The 19,994-nt window shown below is 43.1% G+C and overlaps 1 protein-coding gene and 1 pseudogene across 3 annotated transcripts; both read right to left on the bottom strand.

Annotated features, from left to right (window-relative positions):
- Window positions 1-3,441: 3,441 nt before the first annotated feature.
- LOC118677010 lies at window positions 3,442-5,060 on the bottom strand (annotated as a pseudogene).
- A 660-nt stretch (window positions 5,061-5,720) lies between these two features.
- On the bottom strand, window positions 5,721-18,754 carry TNFSF10 (TNF superfamily member 10). Of its 3 annotated transcripts, XM_036349446.1 has the most exons (6): window positions 18,567-18,704; window positions 15,115-15,401; window positions 14,872-15,006; window positions 11,830-11,872; window positions 7,953-8,057; window positions 5,721-6,314 (listed from the first exon to the last, which is right to left on the bottom strand). In XM_036349446.1, the coding sequence occupies exons 2-6, from the start codon at window positions 15,127-15,129 to the stop codon at window positions 5,875-5,877; spliced, it is 738 nt and encodes a 245-aa protein (XP_036205339.1). In that variant the 5' UTR covers window positions 15,130-15,401; window positions 18,567-18,704; the 3' UTR covers window positions 5,721-5,874. The 3 variants fall into 3 exon arrangements, with proteins under 3 accessions (XP_036205339.1, XP_036205338.1, XP_036205337.1); XM_036349444.1 differs by lacking the exon at window positions 15,115-15,401 and having other exon boundaries at window positions 5,723-6,314; window positions 18,567-18,753; XM_036349445.1 differs by lacking the exons at window positions 7,953-8,057; window positions 15,115-15,401 and having other exon boundaries at window positions 18,567-18,754.
- Between the last annotated feature and the right edge of the window lie 1,240 nt (window positions 18,755-19,994).

Raw genomic sequence — 19,994 nt, 5'->3', positions numbered from 1 at the left:
AGCTATAAACTTCCCTCTCAGGACTGCTTTCATTGCGTCCCAAAGGTTTTGGATTTTGCGTTTTCATTGTCATTAGTTTCCAGGATGTTTTTAATTTCTTCTTTGATCTCATTGGTAACCCAATCAATATTTAATAACGTGCTATTCAGCTTCCAAGTGTTTGAGTATTTTTAGTTGTTTTATTGTAGTTTATTTCTAATATTATGGCCTTGTGGTCTGAGAAGATGCTTGGTATGATTTCAATCTTCTTAAATTTGGGGAGACTTTGTTTGTGACCCAATATGTGGTCTATTTTTGAAGATGTCCCATGAGCACTTGAGAAGAACGTATATTTTGTGGCTTTGGGGTGAAGTGTTCTGAAGATGTCAATTAAGTCCATCTGATCTAGTGAGTCATTTAGGATTGCTGTTTCTTTGTTGAGTTTTTGTTTAGCGGATTTATCCAGTGATGTCAGTGGTGTATTAAAGTCCCCTACTATGATTGTATTGTTGTCGATCTCTCCCCTGATATCTTCCAGGAGTTTTCTTATGTATGTGGGTGCTCCTGCATTGGGTGCATATATGTTTATCAGGGTTATATCCTCTTGTTGTATTGATCCCTTTAGTATTATGAAGTGGCCTTCCTTATCTTTTGTTATGGCCTTCACTTTGAGGTCTATTTTGTCTGATATAAGTATTGCTACCCCAGCTTTCTTTTTCATTTCCATTTGCCTGAAAGATATTTTTCCATCCCTTCACTTTCAGTCTGTGTGAGTCCCTTCTAATGAGGTGGGTCTCTTGTAGACAGCAAATATATGGGTCATGTTATTTTATCCATTCAGCCACTCGATGTCTTTTGATTGGACCATTTAGTCCATTTATGTTTAAAGTTATTATTGAAAGGTACTTGTTTGTAGCCATTTCTATTTTTTTGTGGCTGTTTTCTTTCTGGGCTTTTTAGTTCTTCTTTTTACACCAGTCCCTTTAGCATTTCTTGCATTGCTGGCTTGGTGGTGATAAACTCCCTTAGCCTTTTTTTTGTCTGTGAAGCTTCTTATTTCCCCTTCAATTTTGAATGATAGCCTTGCTGGATAGAGTATTCTTGGATTCAGTCCTTTGCTTTGCATCACTTTGTAAATTTCTGTCCATTCTTTTCTGGCCTGATGTGTTTCTGTTGAGAAATCATTTGATAATCTGATGGGGGATCCTTTGTAGGTAACTCTCTGTTTCTCTCTTGCAGCCTTTAAGATTCTCTCTTTGTCTTGTACATTTGCCATCGTTATTATGACATGTCTTGGTGTGGGTGTTTTGGGGTTCATCTTGCCTGGGACTCTCTGTACTTGTGTAACTTTTTTCTTCCCCATATCTGGGAAGTTTTCTGACATTATTTCTTCAAATAGATTTTCTAATCCTTGCTGCTCTTCTTGTCCTTCTTGCAGCCCTATTATGTGTATGTTACTTCATTTCATGTTGTCCCGAAGCTCCCTTAGGCTCTCCTCCTGCTTTTTAATTTTTTTCTCCAGTTGCTGTTCAGATTGAGCTTGTTTCTCTGCCTTATCTTCTAATTCACTAATTTGGTCCTCTGCTTCTTCTAGTCTGCTGTTGAAACTTTCCATGGTGTTTTTGATTGTAGCCATATCACTTTTCATTTCTTCCTGATTCTTGCATAGGTTGTTGATTTTCTCATCCATCCGGTGAATGAATTGTACAACCATTATTCTGAATTCTTTTTCTGTCATGTTGCATGTTTCAACTTCATTAATTTCCTTTCTTGGCGACTCCTCATTGTCTTTCCTCTGGGTGTTGTTTCGGCTCTTCATTCTGATTATCTCCCAATGGTTCAAACTTCAAGTTGCATGGGCCTGGGCCGTGTGCAGTGGGAGCCTCCTGCCACCCTAGTGTCACTGAAGAGCTCTGACACTAAGATGTGTGGTTGTTGTGGGTTGGTGGGAACCAGGCTTGCTCAGAGTCAGTGTTGTCGGCACTCAATGTGGCCTCGTATGCGCCCTTAGAATCAGGGACCCTGCCTGTACCGTGCTGAAACAGAGACCCCCCTGAAGTGTGTTGAAAACCAGAGCCCCCTAGCGTGCTCCAGGAGTCAGAGTTCCCCAAGAATCCAGTATCAGAGTCTCTGTTGCTTCGCGCGACCTTGCCTTGAGAATCAGGGTCCCTGTGTGCCCTTGCACCAGGAATTGGAATCACTGGCTCTTAGTATGAATGCACAGGAAATCAGGATCTCAGGCGCAGGTTATAAGAAACACAGTCAAGTCACTGGTGCTTGGTGCTGCTTCCTGCCCAGAGAATCGGGGTCCCTGGGCCCGTGATATGCAGGACAAATTCCCGGTATTTGCGCGATTGCTCCCAGCCCAGGGCTCTGAAGCCGGCAGTGTGCATAGGCTCAGTTCCTGGGGTTCGTGCGTTTGCTCCCAGCCCAGGGCTCAGAAGCCGGCAGTGCACGGGATCAGTTCCAAGGTGCTCGTGCACTTCCAGGCTAAAGTTCCTGGAGCGCTGAGGCCCCGTCAAGGGTGGGTCTATCAGTTAGTTACTCTGGCACTGCCTGAGAGCCTGCGGGAAGGGGAGATGGGCTCTGTTACTCACAGATCTGCCGCTGGGATTTCTGAACTTTTGGTGTCCGCAGGTCTGTAGCTATGGTCACAGGTCTCTGTCCCCAGTGGCTGCAGGGTCCTGGTATGCGTCTGAGATCAGACTGGGTGGTGCTGAGGCCAGGATCCTAGTCTCAAGCAGCTCTGTTTCCCAAGATGGCGTGGTCGCCGTGCCTGTGCTGGCCACCCAGGAGTGTCCGCGCAGGGAGCGGGACTCTGCTGCCTAAGACTGCCCGGTTTAGCAGCCCCTTAGAAGACCTGCAGAATCTAACTGTCCCTAGCTCATACACACACACCACACACGTCCACACACTCCTCTATCACTTCCTTGCACTCTCACACTCTCTCCCTCCCTACCTTCCTGCTGGTCGCCATTTTCTCTGAGCTCCATCTTATTTAATTTTCAAAAAGATCCAATATTCAGTACTCATGCCCTTTAGGAAAGAATTAACAGCTGGCCATAAAATTGTCATTCTCAGGTATCCATTTCATAGTTGCCACCTGTATCTTGAACTTAATCTCTAAAGCAGAGAATGGAGCACGTAGGCATCCCTATTTTTAAACAAATTATACAATTGAAACGTTGCATGTGAATTGTATTTTTGAGTTTCTAACCATAATGGTGACCTGATACATTGTTTCCTCAGGGTCTTAATTTATAAATCAGTTTTTGAAATTTAGTTTCCTCAACTTTAGAGACTCTATTCGTGATTTTCAACTGCCTGCCAGTGGATATGTGCCCAGTTAGCTGTAACAGAATCACTTGGGGAAATTACAACACCACCACAAAAGGATTCTGGGCCCCTCTCCAAAGATTCTGATTCAGTAGGTCTGTGGCGAAGCCCAGGCATCAGCATTTCTTTTTTTAAAAAAATTCTTTATTGTTGAAAGTTTTACATATTTTCCCTCCATTGACCTCTCCCCACACATTCCTGCCAGAGCCTTCCCCCTCACCCCGCACACACACACACACACACACACACACACACACACACACATATGATATGTCCCCACCCCCTATTGTCTGTGTCCATTGATTAGGTTCAGGCATTGAAAGAGCATCTGGAGATACTCCAGTTGCATGAGGTAGATTCTCAATGAGTAGGAATGAGTGGTGTTCACCAGACTGATAATCTGTGCCGGTGCTGGGTCTGAGGCCACTCAGCAAATGTCCCAGGGTCTAGTTGCCACATGTTAAGTGCTCACAAACCTTTGTGGCCTGGTAGGATTTCAGGGAGTCATCAGGGTGAGGTCAGCAGAGTTCTTTAGGCCCAAACAGACCGAGATTTGGCTCTGTGAAGGGCTCTGCGCTGCTCGGGCATGAGAGAGAAAAATGTCCCTTGTCCTAGAGCCACACAACTTAGTCTGTCCCAGATGCTACCTGGAGCCAGATCTCAGCAGAGTGGGGTCAACATTCAGGGCTCCATCAAATCTCAGGGAAGAAATGGTGGAAAACACAATTTGACTGATCAACCTATTCAGGTTAGTATAGATAGGGTGCTCAATCTCAAGGTTTCTATGATAGATGTCGTAGATGGCCTTGCTTCCAACCATAAAGGCACAATCAGAGCCCCGGGTGGTGTGGGTGGTGAGGATGGAGTTGTAGGGCTCAACTATAGCTGTGGAAACCTGTGGGGCTGGGTGGATGGAGAACTCTAGCTTGAACTTCTTGCCATAATTGACAGAAAAATGTTCCATCAGCAGGGAGATGAACCCAGAACCAGTGCCACCCAAGGTGTGGAAAACCAATAAGCCCTGAAGACCTATGCACTGGTTAGTTTCTGAATTCGGTCCAAGACGAGGTTGATGGTTTCCTTGTCAATGGTGTAGCATCCATGGGCATAGGTATTGGCAGCATCTTCCTTGCCTGTGATGAGCTGCTCAGATTGGAAGAGCTGGCAATAGGTACCAGTGCAAACTTCATCAATGACTGTGGGTTCTAGGTCTACAAACACTGACCTGGGCACATGATTGCCAGCGCCTCTCACTGAAGAAGGTGTTGAAGAAGTCATCTCCCTCCCACTCCCCAGTGTCATGTCGCTTGGCATCTGGTCATCTGGCTGGATGTCATGTTCCAGGTGGTAGAGCTCCCAGCAGGCATTGCCGATCTGGACACTAGCTTGGCCAACGTGGATGGAAATACACTCATGCAGGGTTGCTACTTTGCAGCTGTCTCGGTTGTGGGTTCGATCCCTGACCCTGGATGGGGAGCATGTGAGAGGCAACCAATCCATGTGTCTCTCTCACATTGATGTTTCTCTCTCCCTGTCTCCCTCCCCCACACTCTCTTTAAAAAATCAATGGAAAAACATCCTCAGGTGAGGATAATGTGTTTCCCTGGCTGGATGGATTGGTTGGTTAGAGCATCTTCTGGCTTATCAGAAAGGTTGCAGGTTCAATTCCCGGTCAGGGAACATACTAGGTTTTGGGTTTGATCCCTGGTCTGGGTGTGTGAGGAAGCAATTGATATATATATATATTTGTGTATACATATATTTTTACATATATACATATATACATATATACATATATACATATATACATATATACATATATACACATGTATATATATGTACATGCATATATACACATATATGTATATGTGTGTATATATGTATATATGTAAAAATAAACATATGTATATATGTAAAAATAAACATGTATATATGTATACATGTTTATTTTTACATATATACATATATAGGTTTATTTTTACATATGCATATATGCATATACATGTATATATACATATGTACACATGTATCTTATATAATAAAAGCCTAATATGCTAAGTGTCCAGTCATATGGTTATCCATTCAACCAATCAAAGCATAATATCCTAATGATATGCTAAGGCCACTCAACTGCTCACTATGATGTGCACTGACCACCAGAGGGCAGACAGTCGACCAGTCGACCATTCGCTGTAACATGCACTGACCACCAGGGAGCAGACGCTCAGACCAGTAAGTTAACTTGCTCCTGGGGTCTGGTCAGGACTGAGTGAGACGAGCCGGACATACCCTGGAGCCCTCCAGCGGTCCCTCCTCGGCCTCGATTGTGCACCAGTGGGGTCCCTCGGCTTGGCCTGCATCCTGTTGCAAACCAGGACCCCTTGGGGGATGTTGGAGAACCAGTTTCAGCCCGATCCCGCAGGCCAGACTGAGGGACCCCACTGGTGAACAAATTCGTGCACTGGGCCTCTAGTATATACATATGTATATATGTATATATGTATATATATGTAAAAATAAACATATTTGCATGAAGATTAAAACAAAAGTGCAGATCATCTAGCCAATTAAAAAGGCCCCAAAATAACTGGCTTGCTGGTCCATGTCAACCAATTGCGCATTCGTTACAGATACAAAAATTCTGTCATTTTCTTGAAGCTCATATATTCCACCTTGATAGATGGAATAGAGTCCATATTGTGAATCTTTAGACCAACAACTATTCCTAGCACTTTTCATCAGCAGTATAGGTTCAGGATAGTCTGTGACTTTGTAAATATATTGTACCATTTGTTTGTTTTTCTTTCTGACGCCTACTGTTGAATCATTCTCAGGTTCCAGAAATCGAAAGTACGTTTGGGAATAGATATAATAAAACCCTGTTTGATGGATAACTAACTCTCCATTCCTCAGGTGCAAATTACTTAAGAATGAATGTCCTCTTCTTGATGACTCCCAGGAGGTTATTTTATGGCCCAAAATGTTTTCATCCTTGGCATCTGGAGGAAGGTTAGAGAGAAAGAAAGTTTACAAAAGGGAGTTTGTAGCAAAGCAAGGTGTTTCCAACAGCTGTCGCTAGCCTATTTTTGGTTGGTACCTGCAAAGGATTTCAATCAAATATAAAATTTCTCGCTCCTCTAATCTTACAAGGATTCTAAAATCTAGTCAGTGTGAAATCTGAAGGCTTCTGTATTATTGAGGCGTGCTAGGAGTGCCTTATTTTTCTGTACCTTGCCTGCCACCCATGCCACAGCTGCCACACTTAGCTCTGAGATGATTCACTGAGACGGCAATCTTTACTCTAGGGCAGAACTTCTGTCCCGAACCCCTACCTCTCTCCTGTGCTGGTGAGCTCAAACGAACGGTATATAGGGAAACTAAGAGAAACGTATCTACGTCCTTCAGCCTAGGGCTCTGAACTTCTTGCTATTCCTTTGGATCGCTTTGGATTCCCTCCTTGGTCTTTCTCAGCAGTCAAAGGCACCATCCCAACTGAAGGCATCTCTAGTCTACAACTAGAGCACAGGTTTGGCAAAGAGATCCCAGATTTAAAGAGCTCCAGATCCTCTAAGTCCTAGGGACTGAATGAAAAAAGGTCCTGCAAAATATGATATTCCTTTAAACTTTGGGGTCACCTTCATGACTGATATAAAATTCAGTTTTTCAAGAGTTTAAAATAACTGTCACATTGGTTGATGAGCAGTAAACAGTAATATGGGAATAATGATCTCACTCATATGCAAAACATGTTAATTATTTATAAAACATAAATCCAGGAATATGATAGGAAGGCAACTACCTAGAAAAAAAAACCATAACAATCAACAAACCCCTCAAAACACCCCAATAATGCTTTCACCCATTTACTGCCTGAAATTTCTTTACCTTGGGACAAAACCTTTCACAATAATGCAAGCGACTTCTTGAGTACTTACAATACATCAGGCATTTTGCATGTGTTTCTCTTTTATGAGGTAAAGATGGTCTCTACTTTGTATAAAGTTTATCTCTATTTTGTGTAAGCAACTGAAGCTTAGTTTGGTTAAGTAATTTGCTCAAACATATGTCTGGGTAAGGAGGGCTGGGATTCCAACGTGGGTATTTAGACTATAATACCCTTGTACTTAACTACAGCACTCTGTGGACATCTGCTCTGACAGTTAAAATTAGGTTTAACATATTTGGTTAAACTATGTGAAACCAACACTTTGTAAGTAAAAAATAGTCAATTATTGGCAACTTCCTGCAGTTCAAACAAATATAATGTCACAAGAATACTCAGTGACTCATAGTGAAAGCAAATGATGAATTTAGAACTTGGAAGAAAAAAAATTTGATCAAAGTGAGAAAGAGAAATGACTTTAAAGAAGAAAAAAGCAAAAATGGGGGCATGGGAAACTCAACGATAACATTCTCCCACGTTATCATTTCCCTGCGGCCAGTTATGCCAGGGCAGTAATTGAGCTATTTGTCTTATCATCTTGTTTCTGAAGAGAGTCAGTCTGAGATCTGATTCCTGCTGAGCATTTTGTAGGTAGCTATATACACATTTTAGGTACAAGTTAAAAGAATAAATTATTTGGAACATAGTTTTCCATTGTCTTCCTTTAAAACCATATATTTGTTGTTTCTCTTACTTGGAACTGGGAATGCGGTCGTGCTTCGAGTTTTCCCTGTTACGTGAGCGGCTACTCTCTGAAGTCCTTTTCCAATTACTAGCGGAGGACCAGCTTGTTGCTTTTCTAAAAGGGAAACAACATCGTATCATCAGCACTTGTCCAACTACCTCGCACATTGCTGCTCACAGCTGTCGTCAATCAGGCCCTGTGCGCACACTGGGCTTCCAAAGTTGATCCTATGGCTTTTCATAAAAACAGCCTACATTTTAGTGTGAGGATCAGTGTACTTCAAGTTATGTTTAATTTGAAACGTACCTAATATGGAAAGAATAAGCAGTAACTTGGGTTATAATTTATCAGCGTCTCAGAAGTCATTACGGTGAATATGACAAAGGGAAGATTATAGCCCTTTCCAAAAGTTCCCAAACAAGCAAAAAACTGGACCTGCAGTAATTGTGCTGAGTCATTTAAAGTGCACAAATAACCAGGTATTGGCAAATTTCCATTTTGAGTTATATATAGAATGATACCAATTTCATAACCTCTATTTTTTCCTATTTGCTAGCTACTAGTGATTCTTAAAGGAGTAGCAGTGGTAACCATTGTCCATAGATGCTATAAGCTGGTATCTAACAGTCATTCCCCTCCCCTTCCCTGACCTCCCTAAAGGAACATGGATTGACATACTGATCGCGATAATCAGTACATGAGCATTTAAATCACTGATTCACTACATCTTAACAAACAAATAACTTATTGACCACCATCCAAGTACTTAAAAACAGATTGAACAAACAACTCCTTTAAAAAATCAGTTCAAACTTCCCAAGTGTGTGCACATTGGTTTTTAAAACACAAGGCACTACACTATATCCTACAGAGGCAACAAAGATTAATCACTGATTACACTGACTGATCCTTAAGGGACTTAAACAGTCTTTGGGGGAAGATGTGAATTAGAAAGTACAAATTTATGTTAGAAAAAGAAGTAAAGCGTGATGGCTATTCAGAGGGAAAGATTCCTACTTATTGGGAAGCTGAGGTCAGGGGAGGGTTTGTGCTAAGGCCCCTTCCATTCACTTAAACAAACCAAAGTGCCCACCACGTCTATGACAGGCACTCTTCCAGGGACAAGAAAAAAGAATTATAAACAAACAGGCCCAAGAAAGTGCAAGGATAATGATCTGACAGGGTGAAGATGGGCTGGCTTGGGGTCCAATAGAATGGGAAGAGGCTCAACGCAGGGTGCACACAGCATTCCTGGGACAAAGGCATGAGAGGAATTCCATTTCAGGTTTGAATGATGAGCCAGAGTATAGAGGATCTGAGTGCCAGGCTAAGAGATTTGGATTTTATAGGGTGTGGGAAGACTCTGAAAGGTTTTGGTCAGGGAAGTGAAGAGATATGTTTTGTGTTTTAGGCTAATCTATCTCTCAGAGTAAGGTTGGATGGATAGAAGATGGGAGGGCTGGAGACTGGCAAGTTAATCAGACTATTATACCAGGACTGAGAAGAGTAAACCTTAATCTAGGCCAATAGAAGAGGAAAGTTAGAGGAGGTGATAAAATTTCATAGGGGAAAATGAATGGGACATGAGAATCTCTTCTCATTTCTTCTAATTTTGTATTAATTGTAACTTATTCAGGATGGGTGGGCATCTCTATGGCACTGAAGACCAATCATGGCATGGAGATGCATAGTCATTTATATATTATTCTCAGGATGCTCAGCTTTCAAGGTTGATGTGTCCATTTACTTATAACCTCCCTTGTTAAATAATTCATAATGCTTTGCCTGCCCTAGACCTTACCACTTTGTTTTTAAATATTCAATGACAAAATCCAATTATAAATACCTTGCATTTGAAGTCATTGCAAGGATATGGGAAAGCCAAGCTTTGAAAGCAAATCCTAAAGAGAGGAAATTTCCAACTGGCTATAGCAAACACCTCCCAGGAAGGAAACTTGCAAATATGAATATTTGGGTGTCACGGCTATGTCTTGGTATACTGAGAAGTACATGATTTCTATACTTTATTGGGATGAGTAAAAAAGAATATTTTTCTTCCAATACTGAATATAGTGCACGCATCTACTGCAGACTATGGATCTGGTGTGCCTCATCAGAACAGTTGGGGTGCTCAACACTCTCACTACCACTTTTGCCTTTGGGGAAATGATCAGATGCTCAGACCCTGGGACAAGGTCTTGTCCTCTCTGCCAGGTTGATGTGCTCCAGTATATGTACTCAGGCCTTCGTGGCCATTAGGATGTGAAAATGGGGCTATAGTGAACCAGGTGCAAAAAAGTAGTCGATTTACTCCAGTAATTTTATTTATGTATTTATTCAATAAAAAAACATGTATGGAGAATCTTCTATGTAGAAAGAGAGGGCTTTGGTACAACATTGTACATGCACTAACTACCAATGAATTGTGCTTTTTATTTTATTTATTTATTTTTAATATATTTTCATTGATTTCAAAGAGGAAGGGAGAGGAAGAGAGAGATGGAAACATCAACAATGAGAGAGAATCATAGATCTGCTACCTCCTGCATGCCCCACACTGGGGATCAAGCCTGAAACCCAGGCATGTGCCCTGACCAAAAATCGAACCATGGCCCCCTGATTCATAGGTTGATGCTCAAGCCCTGAGCAACACCAGCTGAGCTGAACTGTGCTCTGTAAATGGTTGCTTGCTATGTGAATTTCACCTCAATCAAATAACACACACACACACACACACACACACACACAGAACTTATATGCACATATGCAAAGCCCATGGACACAGACAACAGTGAGGTGAAGGCCCGGTTTTGGGTGTGAGCTGGGTGGAGTGGGCAAAGGGGAGAAATGGAGGACATTTGTAATACTTTCAACAATAATAGTATATTTTTTAAAAGAACGTTCTATATAGAAAGAGATGGTGTTGGCACAACATTGTAAATGCACTCACTACCACTGAATTGTGCTCTTTAAATGATTGTTTGTTATGTGAATTTTGTTTCAATCAAAATACACACACACACACACACACACACACACACACACTGAAGATGGTACAGACAAGGGCAGGGACCTACTAGGTTTGAGGCACAGGGTTAGGTACTAGGTATAGTGAGATGGGAGAAACAGACACATGTTCTGTCTTTGTGAATCTCTGATCTAGTAAGGAATCAGGCACAGAGATAAATATATATGTAAATGAACGAGGTAAGTGTGATAGAGATAACAGGGTGCAGGGGAACTTACTTACAAAGGTGGCCAGGGAAGGTCTGACAATTAGGTAATGAGGATGGAGAATGAGATGGAGCCAGTTATATGAACAGCCAGAGACAAAAGAAGCCAGCCTCGGCAATAGCACTGAAGGGAGTGTGGGTCAAGAGAAGGCTGCTGATCATGAACAGGAAGAGAGATGGCTGTAGCATGGGGACCATAGCATGAGAATTGTGGGTTGGTAGGAGGACTGTTGGGAAAGGGATGAGGGAGCGAGGGGTTTCTGTTTAAGGAAAAGCATGGAGCCTGTGGTGGTCAGAAGCAGAGGGAATGGGTAACATGGGGCTCTTATTTATCTTACTTTCAGCCAGTTCTAGAAAGGATTTAGATGGCTTATTTGCAATACATGAGAAGGTTAAAAAATAAGTAATTAAATAAATTGAGGGGAAAGGAAAATCCAATAAGATTCAGCTGAAAAAAGTTCTGGCCATAGGTAGGCCACAGGGTTGGTTCTGAGCTTTCTAGCTCTCAATGCAAAATGGGAAATAGAATCAATAGCTTGAGCAGCTGATCAGAGGTAGGAGGTGTGAATGGAGCAGAAAGAAAGAGGATGGAGAGGCCTTCACCCTGCCATGAAGTGGAGAGTAGAAAGTTAAAATAACAACAAAAAATATACCTGAAACTGTAGAAATGGTTTCCTCATAGGTTCCCAAACTTATCTGTAATGGTATTGAATAAAGATTGTTAATTTCCCTAAAATTTTGAAACTGACTCTAGATTGTCTATGGCTCTTTTTACTGATGTCTAACAGGAAATTTCTACGTAAGATGACAATGTAGGAAGCAGGGCAAATATTGAAGCAGCCATCCCCACGTGGTGATCAAAAAATGGTCCTCTGTGTGGGAACCCTCTGTTTCTGGATAAAGTCTTTGAAAGTCCACACCTGGAGCAGCACAGGAGAAAGGAGCCACCCGCCAAGTTAGGTCGGCCAAGTCCTCCCCAGACCTCTTCGTCGCTGGCGGATGTGGCGGACATGTCACCTCATTTTCTCTATGGTGTGTGAGTGTGTGTGTGTGTGTGTGTGTGCACGCGTGTGTGTGTGTAAAGGGCTCTGTGTAATGGAATAATGGAGTCCAGGGGCTTTGAGTGATTGGACAGCCCCAAGCCTCTCTCTCTGGGTGCCCACAGACAACCACAGCTCATCAGGGTGTGACCTGGCCACACCATGTCCTGCTCTCATTTCTGAGAATGTGGCTGAGGCATTCTTAACATAAAGATATTTTACCAAGTTCCCATATCTTTACTAAAAATCTAGCATCACCCTCTTTGTACTAACCAGTGGAAAAAAACTGTGAGAAAGAGCAAACACTGAGCCTTTCTATGAATTAAACAGGTCTTGTCTTGGCTCATCCACAGCTTCTAAATTCCCCTCCATTTGATTCTGTCACCAGGGAGTTTTGCCCATCACTGCCCTCCTTTCCCGTCACTGTTGTTAATTTGGCAACTACCAGAAACTCCCTTCCCCTGTACTCCCATCCCAAATCAGAAGCTCTCTGCTTCTGCATCTGCCTCAAGCCCTGATTCCAGGTGATCAGGGGACTGCCTGAAGTCCAATGGGCACTGGTACAGGAGGGGAAAGCGAGAGGTGGCCTCAGCAATTCTCTCTCTCTCTCTCTCTCTCTCTCTCTCTCTCTCTCTCCCTGTCATTCTGGGACAGAAGGGAAGGAAGAAGGAGGATCAGCAGGAAGGAGAGAGGGTAATTCCTACAGTGTGGAAGGCAAAGTACAATAATAACTACAGTATGGCCTGGATTCAAATATGTCAATTGCTAGCTCTGGAAAATTTTTCTCAAGTCACTTAACTGATGTAAACTTTAACTTCTTCAACTGTTTTAAAAAAGAGGAAGAAGATAATGATTTCTTCCTCATAGAGCTATTGTGAGAATTAAAGGAAATGATATCTGTAATGGGTATAAGATGTTCACTGGAAATAGTCTGTTTAATTAATGGTCCCTGGAAAAAATGGGACATTCTTTCCCCCTGCACTTTTACCCACCCCTCTGTGACCCTCCCAGCTTCCTCTAGTCTAGCTGGGGGCAGGGCATGAGCATGGGAGAGCAAGAATAGCAGGAAACCCATCCCCACTTCTCTTATCTCCCCACTTCCAGCCCCAGCATCCAGCCCCTCTTCTCAGTCCCCAAACCTGTGAGTTTACCACCCCCTTAACCCCAGGTCTGTGGAGTCCCATCCCTAGATTCCTCAGGACCCTTCCCCAACCCTGGGCCTTTCCTGGTCCTTGTCACTTGGAGTGCTGAAGTCACAGCTGCTCATGCGTGCAGTGGGTGCCCTGCCCAGGCCACACCTCCAGGGCGGCCACCAGTACAGGTGTTTGCAGAACTCCCAGGTAGACATCTAATAATCTCATTTCTCATAGAAATAGCATCATAAGCCCTAGCCGGTTTGGCTCAGTGGATAGAGTGTCAGCCCTCAGACTGAAGTGTCCTGGGTCGAATACCTGGGTTGCAGACTCAATCCCCAGCCCTGGTTGGGGGATGTGCAGGAAGCAAGCAATTGATGTGTCTCTCTCACATGAAAGTTTCTTTCTGTCTCCCCCTCCCTTCCACTCCCTAAAAATCAGTGGAAAAATATCCTCAGGTGAGGATTAACAAAAAAAACAAAACAAACAAAAAAAAAACACCCCAAAAACAAAAAAAAAATAGCATTGTGCTGAGCTCTATGGAGAGGACTGTTGAGGTTTATAAATCAGATCCCTAACTGCCAACAAAACACTGGTTCTATGAGAAGTGAGGCTGAGCACCACACTGGTTCTCAGTAAAACACTTCCTCCTTCTATGCTGGGAATGTCCCCAGGATTTTTTAAACAACCCTGGTGTTTACTTCCTTACAAGGTATTTTCATATCTGTGTCCTCCTCTGACTTTTCTGAGGTTGAAAGTAAATATTACTAAATACTTTCTTGCCAAGAAGGAAAAGCCCAAGAGAAGAAGCCTAATTTTACATGTCACATGGCTCAAAGTAAAATTACATAACAATTATGAAATAACCTGTTAGTTAACATAATGGTTCTGCTAAAGATCCTGTTTTAGCAACTTCCATAGACAGAAAATATTATAATTTGTCATTTGCTAACTGCAAATTGAGATATCAACTTCAACTTCTCAAAGTATCTCTCTTCCCTTTCCCTTTCCTCTTTGAGATCAACATGTGGGAAGAATATAAAACACCATAATTGGCCTCTTTCATATTCTGAGTAAAAAAACACACACACCCCTCATTGTTGTCTGACCTTGAACACATTGCTCTGCCTGTGCCTCCGTTTCCACGATGTGAGATACAAAGGTTAGACTGGATGGGGAGACTGTCTAGAGTAGAGGCATGAACTATAGACCGGGAGTTGACTAAGGCCCACTGTTTGGTGCTGTTCTGACCGGGAGTTGACTAAGGCCCACTGTTTGGTGCTGTTCTGACCGGGAGTTGACTAAGGCCCACTGTTTGGTGCTGTTCTGACTGGGAGTTGACTAAGGCCCACTGTTTGGTGCTGTTCTGCCTTTCTGCAGAATTTAGGGAAAATCACTTAAGCACTCAGGGCCTCAGTTTCCCCTTTTGCAAAATGAACAGTCTGGATGTGATGATCTTAAATATTCCCTCTCCTCCGACCTTCTATGCAAAGCTGGTGAAGTCACCCAAGAGCCCACCTACCTTTCTAACAAACTGTCGCAGCTGCCACTTTACTTGCCAGCAAGGATCGTTCAAATTCTCATCATTGAAGTCCCAAGAGTTGTCATCTTCCTTTAAGAAGCAAGCAATGCTCGTTTTGAAGTACTTGTCCTGCATCTAGGACGAGATGGAATATAACACAATATTATGCACAAGTGCTTTTTGTTTTTGTTCATTTAGAAGTTAAAACTACAGAAACTGATGACAGATTCAGAGAATTGGCACCTTGGATAAGCTCATGGCTTGGAATTAAAGTAGGCCTGCTGTCCTTTGTCCTTTGAATAAAAGTAAGCTGTTGGATATGGTGGAAACATCACAGGTGTGGGCTAGGCATCCTGAGTCACAATGCCCTTGACTGGCCCTGCCATCAATTAGTTGTGTGTCCCTCAACAAATGTCTGCTTCTCTTCTGTGTCTGTTCTTCCTCTGAGATTTGAGCTGGTTCACTACAGTGATCTTGAGGTCCTGTTCAGTTCTGACACAGTGGATCCCGTTCTAAAGGTGGCAACCCACCTAGACACAAAGTGGGCAGTAGAGTGTGTTTAAATGTAAGGATGCTAAATAAAACGGTAGCCAAATCATTCGGGGGCCAGCTCATGTTCTGTTTCTTGATCCGAGCTTTGGACATCTGAGCACACTCTACTTATTGTGAATTCTACTCTCCTTGGATGATCAAGTGTGATCCCATTGCCACTAAAAATCTGAATGCTGCCTCATTAAATATCCACACTAGCTAGGGATTTATTAACCTGCAGAGACTTGAAGATTTATTACCTCTTCCTGACTGAGAATAAACATTTAGAGTGCCAGATCATTGTTATCAAGTCCTTGCTTGATGTTATACACAGACGCCCTTACATGCTCGCACGCACACAAGCATGCACATGTCCATGAATCCCTAACCATGCAGAGTACTTGAGGCTGATACTGATGTTACAAAAACAGGAAACTCACGCAAGATTGCATGGGTTTTTTGGTGGGTTTTTTTTTGGTTTTGGTTCTTGTTTTCTTATTGCCTGGTTTCATTTTTAACTATTGAGGTTAAAAGGTTATTTTCCAGTACAATGGCCTTTTTGTTTTTTCCTTCTACTTGAACTTAGGCACACTCTAGAGCATGAAGGAAGGCTCACATTTAAGGATAACCTGCTTATTCCAAATCAAAATGACTGAACTGTCTATGAGAGGTTCCAGTCAGAGTCATGCAGTCCTGTACTCAGACAAAGTACCCTGTGAACATTTGACCAAGGTCCTTCAAGTGCAAAAACATAAACCTGAGTTAATTCATTCCTCCACACACTCTGGCATAGGGCATTCATTTGCTTTTAAATGTTTATTTTCTTTCTTCCTTCATTTAATCACAAGAGTAAAACATTCTCCTGGGCAATGTCGTGGAGGTGACCCCTGGGGCCCCCTGAGCTGACAATGGAATTAGACTCGTCTTTGCCCCTGCCCACCCTGTACTTTTCTATTGTAGACTTCCATTTGCATCTGCAATTTGTGTGGAAGCTGAAAAGCCTTTCCAAAGAAGAAACTCAATCGCATGTGGTTTAGAAATACGAGAACTTGGCCAGGCACTGCTCTGATGAAACTAAAAACAAAACAAACAAACAAACAACAACAACAACAACAACAACAAAAACAGGCTCACAAATGTCTATTAATTCGTTGGATAAAAGATGTATGTGACACAGAAGGGAGAGAGCAATTTTAACTCTTGCTTCCCAGCAGTTGGAAGCTGCAGAGCATGGGAAGCTGGGTCAAGGGCAGAAAGGCTGAGCTGAGAGCTGCTTGGGAGCAGGAAACGGTGTTATCTCTAAAAGGAAGTGGAGCCCACCCGGTTTGGCTCAGTGGATAGAGCGTTGGCCTGTGGACTACTGAAAGGTCCCAGGTACAATTCCAGTCAAGGGCATGTACCCTGCTTAAGGGCACAATTCCAGTAGGAGGTGTGTAGGAGGCAGCTGATCGATGTTTCTCTCTCATCGATGTTTCTAACTCTCTATCCCTCTCCCTTCCTCTCTGTAAAAAATCAAAAGAAGTTATGGGGGGGAAAAATAAAATAAATAAAAGGAAGTAGAGTTTGAGAGGGCTGGATACGGAGCAGGGGCCAGAAGCAGAGGTCAGCTGCTGACAGTGCCTCTGAACATCCTCTGGAAATTTTTCAGAAAAACTTTCTGTTTGGGAGGAAGAACCTGGAAAAGTGAGGAAGTTCCTAGGTATCTATGGCAGGGAGGTTGACAAGCTAATGTGGCGCTATTGTTACCTCAAATTCAATGAGGCCTAGGGACATTGAGGACACACAGGCACCCTAGAAAATACAGAGAAGTAAGGAACACTTTTCTAAAAGCAAAAAAAAAACCACAAGCTACAACAACAAAAAAGCGCCCCACCCTAACCGTCTAACTAACCCCACCTCCTAGTTAAAGCTTTTCATGATCTCTTTTTTGTTTACAGGGTTGAGATCAGACTGTGTAGGGGCAGTTTTGAGTAGGGTTGTTTTCTCGTAAGACTCTGTAAAAATGTCATGTTCTTTAAGTCTGTGTGAAAGTGGATATATGGATAGCATAGATATTTTTATAACATTCACTGTAGAAAATTTATAAAATGTAAAAAAATAAAAAGGAAAAAAGCACCCTACCACAATCTTACCATCTAGAGATCACAATGGCCAACATTTTGGTGTTTCTCCTTTTAGATGTTTTTATGCATAAATATAGAGTTTTGAGAACAGAAACCCAGAAAGGAAACCCCTACCACCTTCCCCATCCCCACGTGTTTCTACAGACCTTGTTCTGCCACCTGGACCCATGGGGAAGTGGGGTGCTGTAGTATTTTCAAAAATGAGTAATGACACCTCCTTACCACCTCATGATTTTCAGATCTACATCTCAGGCTTGGACTTTCTTCTTGCTAATCATATGTGCACTGGGAGCCTGCTCTTCTGTTCCAGAAGCCCTTGGTTCTGTGAAATGGGTTTGCATGCCTGCTGCTGGTGGCATTGTCTAGGCAAGGACTAGCCAGTCTCCTTGGCAGGGCTTGAGTCAGCAGGGTAGACTCCTTTGCTGGCTCAGAGATTTTGAGGTGGCAGTACTGACCCTCTCTGCTGCCCAGACATTAGTCTCTGACAATCATTTTCTGTAACCCATCCTGGTCTCTAGTCTCATCTATAAAATGTGAGTGTTCAAAGTTCCTTCCAACTCACAGTTTTTGATAATATACAATTAGTCAAAATATATATAAGAAGGTAAGAAGCTGAGTTGGTTTATTTTTTTTTATCAATTTTGCATTTATAGTTCCAAATGTTTTATATAGTTGAGAAATACACAAATTAAAATGGCCCTGCTTTGTTTTTCTCTCTCTGTCAAATGCACCTGGATTTGTACCTGAACCATCCACAGGCATCGAATGGCAGTTTTATTTTCAATTATTTTAGGATGAGCAGTAAAATGTGAGCTCAGCTTATAACCACTGCATTACAGACTTAGGCAGAATGCTAGTCCTTTATAGTCTCACTATTATCAACACACAAATGCAACAGAAATAAAACCAAAACATCTCTCAGGCAGCGAAAAGAAACATTCACTATAAAGTTTTCAAAGAGGAGCAAGTAGAGAGGCAAAGGAGAGGCAGTTAACACGAGGGTGCTGACAGCTGCCGTGAGTCCATATGCGTTATACTGACCTGCTGCAACTCACTGGTGAAGTACAAGTAAGCCATGGCCACACAGACACACTGCAGGAGCACTGTGAAGGTCAGGATCAGCCAGCACCTCGGCCCAGGACTGGACTTCTCTGGGACCATTATTGCAGTCATGGTCTGTCCGCAACAAACCACAAGGCAGCAGTAACTTATTCAGGGTTGCACTAGAAATATACACAGGGTGAGGAGCCAGGATGAGGGTGGGGCTCTTCAGTGAAAACGAAACTAAAGCATGCTAGGGCGGCCCGGCTGGCTTGGCTCAGTGGTTGAGCATTTACCATGATCCAGGAGATCACAATTTGATTCCAGATCAGGGCACATGCCCAGGTTGTGGGCTCCATCCCCAGTGTGGGGTGTCCAGGAGGCAGACAATTGACAATTCTCTCTCATCATTGATGTTTCTCTCTCTTTCTCTCCCTTTCCCTTCCTCTCTGAAATCAAGAAATATATATTTCATAAAATAAAATAAAACAAAACATGCTGAGGCAGCCAGAGGAAACAACAGGGGATATACTTTAAAATATACTTTTAAAGTTGATAGGGAATTTTTTGACTGGAACCTGGATTCTTTGTCTGCCAGAGTCGAAGAATGAATCCATGGACAGAGAATAGTATAGAAAAGGTGGAGATTTATTGAAGAACAAGTACAGACTCCCATGTGGGGAGAGGAAAAGAGTCCCACAGTATGGACTCCCACATGGGGAGGGGGAAGGGTGCCACTGAGTTCTTTTTCCTTTTGGCTTATAAAGGCTACAGATCCTGGTGCCTTGATATCCCCTCTGATCAGTCAGTATTCCCTTAGACTGTTACTATAGTGACTCATGACTCCTAAGGCCCTCCTCCCTCACTGTCCTCCTATTCCCTCTGGGCTTTCTTCCTCCTTCTTTATCCTATACTAGAGGCCCGGTGCACGAAATCCATGCACTGGGGCTGGGCGGGGGGGGGGGGGGGGGGGTCCCTCAGCCCAGCCTTCACCTTCTCCAGTCTGGGACATCCCTCTCACAATCCGGGATTGGCTCCCAACCGCTCACCTGCTTGATTGCCCATAACCGTTTCTGCCTGCCAGCTTGATCACCCCCTAACCACTCCCCTGCCAGCCTGATTGCCCCCAACTGCCCCCACCCCCATTTAAGCAATTCTATCCTATATAATCTATCTATACTAATAAAAGGGTAATATGCTAATTAGACTGGATCAACTAGCCATCTTCCAGATGTCTGACTTCCTTCCGGACAAAGCCATGGTGGTGGCAGCCGAGGCAGAGGCAGTTAGGGGCGATCAGGCCGGCAGGGGAGGGCAGTTGGGGGCAACCAGGCCAGCAAGGGAGGGCAGTTTGGGGCAAGATCAGGCTCAGGCCAGCAGGGGAGGGCAGTTAGGGACAATCAGGCAGGCAGGCAGAGGCAGTTAGGG

Source organism: Myotis myotis, unplaced genomic scaffold, assembly GCF_014108235.1.
Source record: "Myotis myotis isolate mMyoMyo1 unplaced genomic scaffold, mMyoMyo1.p scaffold_m19_p_2, whole genome shotgun sequence".
In the NCBI taxonomy this organism is placed as follows: Eukaryota; Metazoa; Chordata; class Mammalia; order Chiroptera; family Vespertilionidae; genus Myotis; species Myotis myotis.
The sequence above is the reverse complement of the archived record's forward strand: the minus strand, read 5'-3'. Positions and strand labels throughout refer to the sequence as shown.

Bases quoted from the DNA above. Each gene is read 5' to 3' on its own strand.
- TNFSF10 (XM_036349444.1), bottom strand. From the start codon at position 18,698: ATGACTGCAATAATGGTCCCAGAGAAGTCCAGTCCTGGGCCGAGGTGC. The intron at 15,007-18,566 runs GTCAGTATAACG...ATCTCGTCCTAG, and splicing joins TCACCAGTGAGTTGCAGCAG to ATGCAGGACAAGTACTTCAA. The intron at 11,873-14,871 runs GTAGGTGGGCTC...ATACCATTACAG, and splicing joins TGCGACAGTTTGTTAGAAAG to ATAAGTTTGGGAACCTATGA.